Raw genomic sequence first — 13734 nt, forward strand, 5'->3', positions numbered from 1 at the left:
CTCCTTGCTGGCCACCAAATGAACCATGTTGGTGCACTGACCACATCAAAGAAACAGGCAACTCCATTGCCAAGGACCAAGTCCAGGACAGCCAAAATGTGCCCAGTTAGGAGCACTTTAGGGCCAGAGAGGGGAGACAAAAAGTAGGTGGTGAGAGGCCACCATTTGTGCACTCTTTCATTCAATAAATAGTCATTGTGCCAGGCACTGCCCTGAACACTGGGAATGAATGACACAGCTGCTGAGCAAAGCATTCTGTCCTCAAGAAGCTTGTGGCTTCAGGGCAAGAGGTTTCTACAAGGTATGCTGATTTAGTGATTAAGCAGAGGAATGCCAACACCTGCCTGCCTGGGTTTCAATAGAAGGGCAGGGGCCATAATGCAGGAGAGATGGTTCAAACATGGGCTCTGTCATTTACTGGCCCCTAAAGTAAGCCAGGACACTTTCCTACACCTCTCTCTGTCTACATTTCCTGATCTGTAAGATGCAGATAATAATGGAACCTATCTCCTAGGGTTGGGTGAGGCTGAAAAGAGTTTATATATATATATATATATATATATATATATATATATATATATATACACACACACACATATATGTGTATATATATATATACACACACATATATGTGTATGTATATATATATATACACATATATGTGTGTGTGTATATATATATATATATATATATATATACACACACACACACACACACACACATATATATAAAGTACATGGCACAGAGCCTGACACATAAAGTGAGGGCTCCATAAATCCCATTAGACTAATATTACTACCTTGTGACCTGGGTCAAATTTACCCCTCTGCGCCTGATGCAGAAAATAATAACTAGCTTGTAGGGCTACTGTGAGAGCTACACATCAGAAAGAATATAAAGGCCTTGGCATAAAGGCCTTTGTTCCCTCCAGGGGGTGAGCTTTAATCAAGTAGGCTTCCCAGGAAAAAACACAAGGAAGTGAGAAAAGGGCTGCCATTTATATTAAAAAGGAAGCAATGTTTTCCAAGAGTGTGGTCATTTCTAACATTTGGGTACCTAACATTTTACCCAATATTGTATTTTGAAAAGTTTCAGGGACACCTGGGTGCCTCAGTCAGTTAAGCGTCTGACTTGGGCTCAGGTCATGATCTCACGGTTTGTGGGTTCAAGCCCTGCATCCAGCTCTGTGCTGACAGCTGGGAGCCTGGAGCCTGCTTCAGATTCTGTGTCTCCGTCTCTCTCTGCCCCTCTCTCACTCACACTCTGTCTCTCTCTGTCTCAAAAATAAATAAACATAGGGGCGCCTGGGTGGCGCAGTCGGTTAAGCGTCCGACTTCAGCCAGGTCACGATCTCGCGGTCCGTGAGTTCGAGCCCCGCGTCAGGCTCTGGGCTGATGGCTCGGAGCCTGGAGCCTGTTTCCGATTCTGTGTCTCCCTCTCTCTCTGCCCCTCCCCTGTTCATGCTCTGTCTCTCTCTGTCCCAAAAATAAATAAAAAACGTTGAAAAAAAATAAATAAATAAAATAAATAAATAAATAAACATTAAAAAAATTTTTTTAAAGTTTCAAACATACAAAAAAGTTGGAAGCATTGCATGGTGCATTTTGTTCTATTTGCTTTATCACGTATCTGTTCATCTCTCTATCCATCCTTAATTGAATTAAAAGAAAATTAAGTGGAAAGAGGTTCAAAGTCCTTTTCAAAGGCTCTTTTTGAGCCTTTATTTTCCCCTCCTGCTACAATATTTATAGAAGCCTTAAACCTCTGATTCTGGGGCCAGTCCAAGCAGGGTCAGGCGAATTCTCAGAAGCCTTGTCCTACCCCACAGTAAACCCCAAGGTCCCACCCAGACAAGAATGGGCTCAAGCCTTGGAGCTTTCCAAAATAAAGCAATGTCTCTGACAGACCCCACACTTTAAATAAGCTGGTACCAAGGAGCACTGTAAACAACCATTAATGGAAACGATCCCCTATCTCAATAACTGGATTTAGCGAAAGCTCAGACAGGCTCCACTGGCCACCAAGTCCTTTCACAGCTCTGCACAGGCCTTGTCTTGGTTGATGCCACTTCTGAGTCACCAGACCAGTGACTCATGCCCAGTAAGGGAGGCCATCTTGAGAGCAAGACCAAATGGAATTTTCAAGAACAATGAGTGAAACCCTGAACTGAACAAGAGTAAGGCTTTTTATTGTCCCTTTCAAACAAAAGCGAAAGAGAAAATGTGGCTGTTAATATTGTGGGTTCAACTTCCTAGCTGTAAATTTTACTCTGACGAAAAACTGAGCAAAAAAGATCTTTTACGTTCTCTTGGAAATTTGAGAGCAAAAGAGACTTGAAGCTTATGTTCCAAATTAGGCAGACCTAATGACCTTTCAATGACTTGCCCCGACCCTCTTCTAGCTTAGTCATCCATTCCCAAAACATGCTGAGGTGGTGATGGCAGGCACTGCCACATTCAATCTTCCTCCATCCAGCCAAGCCCCTGTATGGTTTGCTCGGAGCATCTGTCTGGCCATAAAGGAGGTGAAACAGAGAGAGAAAAATTGCTGACTGGGGGTGGAGGAAGGTCTGTGATGAGGGTCACCACAGAGGAGGGCAGCATGACTGTAAGAAAAGCTAGGTAGGCTCGCATGAAGCCAAGCTACAAGACAACGAAGAAGGAATTGCTACTTGGAACACCAGCTCTGTCCCAAGCACTCTTCTTAACATCACCTTCATACATTTATTGGGAATTTATTTGCCAAGCATTGTGTTTAAAGCAAAGACTTTCACAGAACACTGCCTGGCTTTGCATCCCAGTGCATAACTTTGGAAACGTTACTTAACCTCTCTGCGCTTCAATTTTCTCATCTGTAAAACAGAGGTGGTTAAAACAAGGTTATCATCAAAATTAAATAACATAAAAATATGCACAGGTTTTGAACAGTGGCTGGCACAGAGCAAGCAGTGCAGTTGTGTTAACACTTGCCGTTCCATCTTTTTTAGAGGAGAAAAAAGTGAGGCAGAAATGAAGAGTGACTTGCCAAAGGATACATAACTAAAAAGAAGTGCAGCTAGGATACTTTTTTCTCAAAACAACATTGTGAGGGAGGTGATACCATCTTCCTTTTATGGATGAGAGTTTGCAAGCCCAAGAGAGGCCCAGTAACTTGCTCATGCTGGAAGTTACTCATGGCAAATGGGAGAGTTAACATTTAGAACCCATATTTGCTGACTTTAAAGCCTTTGCAGATCCCACTGGGCCAGAGTTTCTCAAACTTTAGCATAAATCAAAATTACTGCAAGCCTTGTTAAAACAGATCTCTAGGGGCGCCTGGGTGGCTCAGTTGGTTGAGCGTCCCACTTCAGCTCAGGTCATGATCTCACAGCTCGTGAGTTCAAGCCCCAGGTCAGGCTCTGTGCTCACAGCTCAGAGCCTGGAGCCTGCTTCAGATTTTGTGTTTCTGTCTCTCTCCAACCCACCTCCCGCTTGCACTCTGTCTCTCAAAAATGAATAAACTTTAAAAAAAAACAACTTTAAAACATATTGCTAGACCCTACTTCTGGTTTCTCATTTGGTAGCTCTGAGGTGGGAGCCAACAATTTGCATTTTTAACAAGTTCCAGGAGATGTTGATGCTGCTACTCTGGAGACCACGCTTGGATAACCACTGTTCAACAATCATGCACCTGTATGCAGAACAGATGCTAGGGGGAGAAAGAGAGCCTAAAGATCACAGGTCAGTGAGTCTTTTCCACTCTGTCACAGTGTTGATTACTTCACAGAGCCTAGCAAATATCCTCATATTTACATAGACCTTTCATATTTATGATCCCATTTGATCTTTCCAATATCCCTAGGTAGTAATCATTATCTCCACTCAGTGTGACCTTTTTAGGGGCATATGGCTAGAAAATGGCAGTGAGGAATTTAACTGAAGATCACCTGTCCTCCTCTCCAAGTAACTTGTCCTGGAAAGCACATATGCTGACAGAGACTGGCTATAGTTCCAATCTCTGTCTTTCCTGGGGAAGACTACAGCTCAGGAAAGGGCTCTTTGCCCCACCAAGGCTTGGCGGGAGGTAATTTCTGGTGGGAGAAACTCAGAGCCAGTTTTCTTCCATTATTTCAAGGTCTACTTCTTAAAAAATACTTTCACCAACTATTCACTTCCTTCTCTGTAACCTAAAAGTTTTGATATTTGCCTAAAATGTAGTTCTTTTAGAAAGGCTGGAAGCATTTGGAGGGTTAATTTCCATTGGAAACAGCTTCTTCATATTCCCATTAGGAAAAGCTTGAATGCTTAGGTATATTTTTTAAAGTTGTTTGGACATATAAGCCAACAAATGATTAATATCCAGAGTATTTACTTATTTTTTAATGTTTATTTATTTATTTTGAGAGACAGTGTGGGAAGTGGGGAGGAGAGAAAGAGGGAGAATCCCAAGCAGGTTCTGTACTATCAGCACAGAGCCTGACCTGGGGCTCGAACTCACAAACCATAAGATTGTGATCTGAGCTGAAACCGAGAGTCAGATGCCTAACCGACTGAGCCACCCAGGTGCACCAGTATCCAGAGTATTTAAAGAACTGTAAGTGAATAAGAAAAAGACAAACCATCAAGTTAAAAAAAAAAAATGGGAGGGGTGCCTGGGTGTCTCAGTCTGTTAAGCATCTGACTTCGGCTCAGGTCATGATCTCAAAGTCCATGAGTTCGAGCCCTGCGTTGGGCTCTGTGCTGACAGCTCAGAGCCTGGAGCCTGCTTCAGATTCTGTGTCTCCCTCTCTTTGCCCCTTCCCTGCTCATGCTTGGTGTGTCTCTCTCTCAAAAATAAATAAACATTAAAAAAAACTTTTTAATAAAAAAAATGGGAAAAGAGATGAATAGGCCTTATTCACACATAGCCAATATTCATGTGAAAAGATCTTCCCTTCATTATTTGTCAAGGAAATTTAATATAAAACAACAGTGCAGTACCATTTCACATTCATGAAATGGGCAAGCATTAAAAAGTCTGACAGGATGTAAGGAATCAAGAATTGTACACACTCCTGGTAGGAACGAGATTAGCACATGTATGGAGATGAGCTATCTTTCCAAATTAAAAAAGCATATACTTCTAACCCAGTAATTGTCCTTCTGGGTATTTATCCTACTTACAGTCACAAATGATCATATGGTAAATTTCAGGTGCATTCTCTTTGGATATACCTCCATATCCGAAAGGATCTTTTCATTAAAAACACAATTTATTGAATATCTGCTGCATTCAGGACACAGTGTTAGGCTGAAAAGATGCCAAGAGTCCCCCAAAGCTAAACTACTTCTCACTTGCAACCCTGGTGGAATAAAAAAGGGTGGTGTGGAAGACCTCCTGGTTAGTACAGAAGGAACAGCTGCCCCTAACGAGCTTCCGGCTATGTTTTATTCCCACAGGTTACCGAGCTCTCCAGCCTCGTGACTAACCATCATTGGGATGTGATTGTATGGTAGACTATCTGAACTAATATTAATAAAAATAATAACTACCACCTTGTGAGCTGTGTCCCAGGCACTTCATATACATTAACTCATTTGATCATCACTGTAACTTATGACATAGGAATTACCATCTCTCTTTTGTTTATGTTTATATCATCTCTATTTTATTTACATATGTGATACATGACTGAGTTTTGGAAAGATTTAGCACCTTGCCCAAGATCATACGGCTTATTACTGTGCCACTTACTGATGGCAGATTCAAATCAGAGTCTGGCACCAAAGTATATGATTCTAGATGCCCAAATTGGTGGCTATCAATTATGAAATGATGCCCCATCATTATGAGAAATTCAGACCACCTTTATTTATTTATTTTTTTTTTTTTTTTAATTTTTTTTTTCAACGTTTTTTATTTATTTTTGGGACAGAGAGAGACAGAGCATGAACGGGGGAGGGTCAGAGAGAGAGGGAGACACAGAATCGGAAACAGGCTCCAGGCTCCGAGCCATCAGCCCAGAGCCTGACGCGGGGCTCGAACTCACGGACCGCGAGATCGTGACCTGGCTGAAGTCGGACACTTAACCGACTGCGCCACCCAGGCGCCCCCAGACCACCTTTAAAAAAGATATCAAATAAAATTGGGATATGGATTTCTTTCATTGTAAGATATTTATTGATTTTACTTCTCTGCATTTTCGTGGAGGGAGATGTGGCAGAAAGAATGTATGGGCAGTCAGGCCTGACTCTGCCACTCACCAGCCATATGGCCTCCCGCAAGTCACTGTCTCTTGGTTCACCTTCTCATCTATAAAATGGGGGAAATAAACACCATCTGCCCTCCCTCCTTCCAGGGTGCTGTCAAAATGAAACAAGATCTTATAGTTGACCTATTCTATAAGCTGTAAAGTACATAACGTAAGACATTACAATGGTTGTAGAGGAGAGGGGGAAATAGAGAAATATAGTGATTGACCAAGATCTTACTTAAGAAAAAAGAGGTATGGCATGGCAATGAGCCCCAAGAAGCCATGGGTGAACTCTAGGACAGAAACAGAGAAGAGAGAACAGGATAGCTATGTACACAGTATAGACCTGGCTTTAAAAACCATAGAACTAGAGTGGCGCCTGGGTGGCTCAGTGGGTTGAGCACCGACTTGGGCTCAGGTCATGATCTCACAGTTGGGTTAGTGAGCTTGAGCCCTGCAGGGATTCTCTGCTGTCAGTGTGGAGCCCACCTGGGATCCTCTGTCCTGCTCTCTCTCTGCCCCTCCCCTGCTGGTGCTCTCTATCTCAGAAAAATAAACATTAAAAAAAAAAAAAAAACTATAGAACTAGAAAACTTATTCTAATCCATTTTACTACAGTGGGAATGTCCATTTAGTCCTCTTTTGTAAACGTTCACACAACACCTGGAATTACACTCTGCATATAATTATCACTCAAGGAATACTTGTTGCAATAACCCTTCTCTTTGACTCCTCAGGCAAACTAAAGAAAAGGGGTGGTCAGCCTTCAGGCCTATGAAGTTTCAACAACAGTTCAATGGCAGTGGGGAAGGAATTTAATTGTGCATTGACTAAAAGTAATAACCCATTCTTTGAAAGCCAGAAAGATGACCATACCACGCCAGTGTTGCTCTAATGACCGACAATAGAAAAGCTTGTTTTCTAATGCAATAAATAAATATTTAAAAGACAATTCTTGCTCTTCATCCAATTTAGTTTTAGAATGTTTACTGTGTGCCAGCACTTTACAATGATTAACACATTCAGCTCATCAATTCATTTAATCTTCAAAACAATCCTGCAGTGGAGGTGGGTGGGGTGACCACTGTATCTATGACAGGGCCCTGGTGCAATGTAGTTTCTGCCCTGGGTCAGGTCGGCCATTTTAGAAATCAAGACATGTCAGTCTCTCAGAAAAAGAATCCTCAGATGATGGAAACAGAAAGAACAAGACAGAACCTACCCCACCCCCACCTCCTCCCACACACACTCACACACACACACACACACACACACACACACACACACACACTCACACACATACTAGCAAACAGGTATCTAGAAGGTACCAAGCCCGGACTTAGCCTGGTAGGGGATATAAAGAAGAAGTATATGAGAGCCTGCCCACGTGGAATCTAAAATACCAGATGAACAGTGACAGATGCCGTAGAGGTGAGGACATACTAAAAGAAGAGGTTACAGGTGGCAGAAACCTGAGGAAGGCCTTCACAGAGAAAATGGCATTTGTGCACCCCTGATGGACAGGCAGGCTGAGAGAATAAGGCATGGATGGCCATTACAAATACGCACAAGGCAGTGAGCTAGCAGATCAGGTCATGTCCCGGCTTAGAACACTTCAGTAGCTTCCCGGCTCACTTTAGAAAGAAAAACCAAGCTCCTCCTCATGTCCTACCCAGACCCTGATCCAGGTCCTGCCTCCCTCACCTTCCCCTTGCTAGGCTCAGGCACACTGGGAATGTTCCCACTTGTATTTCTCTCTGGCAGGAACGCTCTCCCCAGGCTCCATGCTGGAGTAACTCCTACTCAGTCTTCAGGTCTCCGCTTAAATCATGTTGCCTCAGAGAGGTCCTCCCTGTCCATCCATCGGCCGTGTAAGCCAAGGCGCCTCTGCCTTTTTCCCTCTCCCAGCAGACTGTGGGATTCCTTCCCAGCACACACAACAATTGGTAATGGGGATGTTAAGCCGTTTTATGTGTGTAATGTCCGTTTCCCCCTCTAGAAGTAGTGCCAAGAGCTGGGCCTTGCCTACCTTGTTCATTCCAGGCCCTGGCACACGGCAAGAGCGCAATAAAAACCGTGGCCACAATGAATGGAGTGGATCGGTGACTGAATAAATGTGAGTTAAGGCCCTGGTGGGGACAGGGTGGAATGCGTTTGGGAAGTAGTTTCTTAGGAGTAGAGCTCAGGCGGTAACAGGGAATCACCGCAGACAGGTTGGAAAGGGGGTGGGTCTAGATGGAGAAGACCTTGAAGGTAGCCTTGGGTCCGGATTCATTCCCCCAACAGGCTACTGCATTGCAGGCACCCGGCCAGGTGTCGGGCGAGACACAAACCTGAGTAAACCGTGTCCCCAAGGCACCCTGAATTCCTTCTGTCCAGGGTCAAAGGTACACACAGGGGCTTCTGCGGGAAACAAGCTGCAACCACCCGGCCCAACAACAGATGCCTAAGGGGCCAAGGGGTGGAGGGAGAGAGGGGACAGTGCCAGACCGGCCCCCGCACTTCGGCGAGCAGCCCCGGGAAAGCTGGGGGCGGGGGGTGGTCTTGTCACAGGGGCCGAGGGTCATCCTGGCCGCGCCGCCCCGGTCCTCAGGTCCAAGGGGCGGAGAGGTGGGCGCGAGCCGCCGCCTACGGCTGCGGGAGCCACCGCGGCCCCCCTGCAGTCGAGGCCGCGCCGGCCGCGCGCGGTAACAGGTCCCCCGGCAGGACCACACTCACCCTGCGCCGCCTTGGGAGCCGAGCGCGTCCTCCACAGCCGCCGGGTCGCCTTCCACGGCCGCAGCGAAGAAAACAGCCTCCGGCTCTTCTTGCCGCCCTTCTCAGTTGCTCCCATCTGTGCGCCCGCGCCCCTCCCCCGCTGCCGCCGCCGCCGCCCAAGGGTGGCCTAGCGCTGCCCCCGCCGCCGCGCTTCTGCAGGTGCCGGGCGGTCGCCGGAGTGGACGCGGCCGCCGGGGGAGGAGCTTGCGGCCGGGGTGGGGATGGGGGGGGGGGGGGGGCGGCGCCTTGCGCCCAGCCTGCGGGGTGCGGCGGCCCGACGCGCGGACGCTGCTTCGAGACGCCCCCCAGGGAAGCACCGAGTGCCCGGCGGCTTTGCAGGTGAACGCTTTAGTTCCCCCGTCCTTCATTCAAGAGACGTCGATGGAGTGCCAGGTCCCGCGAGGCATCATTGCCTAACACCGGAACCCCCGGGGAGGTGCACTGATTTTATCCCCAAATTGCAAATGATCAAATTGAAGCTCGCGGAGGTTGTAAGTCGTCTGCCCAGAGGTAAATGGTGACGTTTCCCAAGTTCTGGGCTCTAGGTGCATTTTTTCATACCTTCCTGTTGCCTCAGAATGATCCCACATTATATTTAAAAAATACATATTTTTTTAAATCTAACAGATGTTCCTACTTTCGTCTTACAACAGCTCATGATTTTTTGAGAACCCATTCTATGTCACTTTGGCACTTTTACATATATGCTATTAAGCCTGACAGCATCCTGTGGGGTGGGAGGCATTTTCCCATTTTACAATTGAGGAACCCAAAATGGCAGAGCAGAGACCCCCTGCCCCACACCACTTTGTCTCTGTCTCTATTTTACTTGTAATTGGAAGTGTCTGGGAGGAAGCTCCAAATCAAGATCTCTTAACGCTTGCCTGGCTGCAGTAAGAATAATATTTATGGGGTGGTTTTTATGTGCCAGATTTTACATACATTACCTTATTTAACTCTCCCAAAGATACTCAAGGGGAGAGAAATTATTAATATCCACACTTTACAGATAAAACAAACAGCATCAGAGAGGACAGGTTACACTTATAAAGCCTTAATAAAAGTTGTATGCCGGTTGAGTCATGAAACTGCCATTTTTCAAGGCCCAAATATCATACACAGCTTCACCAGGTGATCAAAATTAAAATCACCAAAGGAGGCAGATAAAATGCAAATGCCTCCAGATGTGTTACACTAGAGAAAGGCACATCAGCTTTGTAATATTTTGGCCACAAATGCGCAACCTGAATCTAATCATAGGGAAATCTAAGGTAAACTCCAAATGAGGACTGCACTTTAAAAGTGGGAACGGTAGGGGCCCCCGGATGGCTCAGTTCATTTGTTCCTTCAGCCTCCGACTTTGGCTCAGGTCATGATCTCAGGGTTCATGAGCTAGAGCCCCACATCCATTCTCTGCTGTCAGTGCAGAGCCCGCTTCATATCCTGTGCCCCCCCCGCCCCTCCCCTATTCACTCTCTCTCAAAAATAAATAAACATTAAAATAAAAAGTGGGAGCGGGGATGGTACAGTATTCTTCCAACATCTTAAAAGATGAAGAAAGGCTGTGGACATGTTCTAGGTTAAAAGAGGCTAAGGAGACCTGGCAACAAAAATACCTGGCCCTAGACCACACCAAGTACTGGAGGCTTTTATCATCTGGGCCAACTTTCAAAAAAATCGAAATATTGATAGCAGAGTAGATAAAGTGTTTATCAATGAGAAATTGATTGGAGTTGATAAGTATACTGTGGTTATGTGAGAAAATATCCCTAAATACACATTAAGGTATTTAGGAATAAAGGGTCATGATGCATTCAACTTAGTTTTAAATGGTTTAGGGGAAAAAAGTATCATATATATATACATATATATATATACATGTATATATATATATATATATGCATATATATATATATACATGTATATATATATATGTATATATATATGTGTATATATATGTATATATATATACACACACACACATATATATATATACCTATATACACGCGCACACGCACATTTGTGTGTGTTTGTAGGGGGGCAAGTAATAAGGAAATGCGGCAAAATGTAAATAATAGGTGAATCTGGAAAGATACGTGGGTATATTTTGTAAGTTCCACAGAAAAAGAAAATAAAGTGGTAAGAATTACTCTACCTGATATTAAGGCCTACAATAAAACTATAATTATCAAAACAGTGCGGTGTTGTCAGAGGGACAGACACATAAATCAATGAAACAGAATAAAGAACCCAGAAATGGACCCATAGACATAAATATGCCCAAGTGATTTTTGACATTGTGTGAAAGCAACCCAATAGAGGAAAGATAGCTTTTTCTACAAGTGATGCTAGAACAACTGGACATCCATTGGCAAAAAATGAACCTCAAAACTAAACCTCAAACTTCATACAAAAATCAAGTCAAATGAGTTGGAGGCTTAAATGTGATATGTAAAACTATAAAAATTCTGGGAAAACAAAGTAGGATAAAATCTTCTAGTATCTAGAGCTAAACAAAGAGTTCTTAGACTTGTTGCTAAAAGCGTGATCCATAAGAGGAAAAATCAATAAATTGGGCCTTATCAAAATTAAGTACTTTTGGTCTGTGAATGACTTTGTTAAGAGGAAGAGAAGACAGGCTACAGACTGGGCAAAAATACTTGCAAACTACATATCCAACAAAGGACTCGTATTTATAATAAATAAAGAATTCTCAAAACTCAACATTAAAAAAATCCAATTAGAAAATGCGCAAAAGACATGAACAGATATGTCACTAAAGAGGATACACAGATGGCAAATAAGCACATGAAAAGATACACAGCATCATTAACCATTAAGGAAATACAAATTAAAACCATAACGAGATATCACTACACACCTATTGGAAGGCTCAAAGGAAATATAGTGACAACACCAAATGCTGGCAAGGATGTAAAGGGAGAAACTGGATTAGTCATACGTTGCTAGTAGGAATGTAAAATGGTACAGACACTCTGGAAAAGTTTAGCAGCTTCTTATAAAACTAAACAAACAACTACTGTAAGACCAGCAATTGTACTCCTTGGGTACCCATCTCAGAAATTAAGAAAACTTATGTTCACTCAAAACCCTATACACAAATGTACATACAAGTTCTGTTCGTAATAGCCAAAAACTGGAAACAAGTCAGATGTCCTTAAATGGGTGAATGGTTAAACATGTGGTGGTACCTGCAGACCACAAAATGATACTGAGAAATAAAAAGTAACAAACTACTGATACAGGCAGCAAACTATATAAATCTCCAGAGAATTTTCTGGACTTAAAAAAACCAATGCCAAAAGCTTGCATACTGTGTGATTCCATTTATAGAACATTCTTGAAATGGAGAAATTATAGAAATAGAGAATATATAGTGGATGCAAGGAATGAGGGAGGTAGTTGTGGCTATAAAAGGGCAGCACAGGGAATTCTGTGGTGATGGAACTGTTACTGTAACCTTGACTGTGTCAGTGTCAACATACTGGTTGTGATTTTAGATTAGAGTTTTGCACAATGTTACCATTATATTAAAAACAAGTGATTGTGGGATCTCTGTTTTAGTTTTTACAACTGCATGTGAACCTATAATCATTTTTAAAATAAAATTTTAATTTTTTAAAAAAGTTACATATCTACAATTTAGTATAGTTTGCTCCAATATCGAAAAAAAGGTTGAGCCAGGATTCAACCTAGATTGCCTTCATGGCTACACTCAACTGTATCATGAGCCCTGGCTCACTGTGGGAAGCCAGGGACCATCTGCTAGGTCTCCAGGAGGACTTCGAAAGGTCACAGGAGCACAGCGACTCAGGTCGGTCAAGAAAGGCTAGATTAACATTTCGGTTTGGTATGAGGCCCTTAGTGGTCTAGATAAATGACACTCAAAAAGTACTAATGTGACAGTCCTATATTATTCTTTTTCTAATCCAGAAGAATAGGAAGATACACAATAAGGAAGGGAAAGTGGAAGAGACCGGGAAGAGCATGGAAACTGCAAGTATCTTCTCTATCAGCAACAAGCTGACTTTTCTTCTGCACCAACCTTCACTCCCCATGGCATCCAGACTAAAGTCTAAAGAAACAGGCCCCGGAAGAAGTGATCTAATTAACAGTGCTACTCAGGAATAGTGGCCACATGCCACCAACTCATAGCCTAGACTAGGATCGCCCTTTGCTCTTGGGTCCTCTTACCTGGCCCTGGGGTTAGGACACCTGGAACCTAGTCTTGATTACCCCAATAATCTGTAAAATATTGGTCCCTTCTCCTAGCTTATACTTCTTTAATCACCACTACCACCCTCGCTCCCTTTAGTGGAGGGGACTTAATCAGATAATCTAAAAATTTCCTTCTGGGATCTGCCACCATCCTTCCCTGTATGTCCTGACTCTTACTCACTGGTTTTGGAATTGTGCCAAGTGACAGGAGCCCCAGTGGGCCTGTCTTAGAGACTCATCTTTTCTTCCATTGTGCTGGCCTGTCCAGTGGACCGAAGCAGCAACTTGGGGCCCACTTGCTCACTGCTTGGATTTCACTGGCCAGGGCAGGATGAGAAAGACATTCTTTGGCTTGCCCTTTTAGTCCAAACATCATGTGATTTCATGGCACTCCTCCAGCTCAGAGCTGAAACAAGGCCAAAAGCCTCTGGCTCCCACAGTCACAGCTTGCTCCAGGCAGATCCAGTGGGGAGCCTTCTCCCCAGTCCCTGGAGTCCATGGGAAAAGAATGCAGCCTGAAGGAAGAT

The 13734-nt window shown here is 43.8% G+C and overlaps 1 protein-coding gene across 1 annotated transcript in view; it reads right to left on the reverse strand.

Annotated features, from left to right (window-relative positions):
- Nucleotides 1-9117, reverse strand: part of DNAJC6 (DnaJ heat shock protein family (Hsp40) member C6) — a 150702-nt gene extending 141585 nt beyond the window's left edge. Inside the window, exon 1 of the mRNA XM_019449003.2 lies at nucleotides 8930-9117. Within this exon, the coding sequence (XP_019304548.2) occupies nucleotides 8930-9044 (115 nt within the window). The 5' untranslated portion in view covers nucleotides 9045-9117. The remainder of the gene's footprint in view (nucleotides 1-8929) is intronic.
- Nucleotides 9118-13734: the final 4617 nt, after the last annotated feature.

Source organism: Panthera pardus, unplaced genomic scaffold, assembly GCF_024362965.1.
Source record: "Panthera pardus isolate Hobbes unplaced genomic scaffold, ASM2436296v1 HiC_scaffold_11, whole genome shotgun sequence".
In the NCBI taxonomy this organism is placed as follows: Eukaryota; Metazoa; Chordata; class Mammalia; order Carnivora; family Felidae; genus Panthera; species Panthera pardus.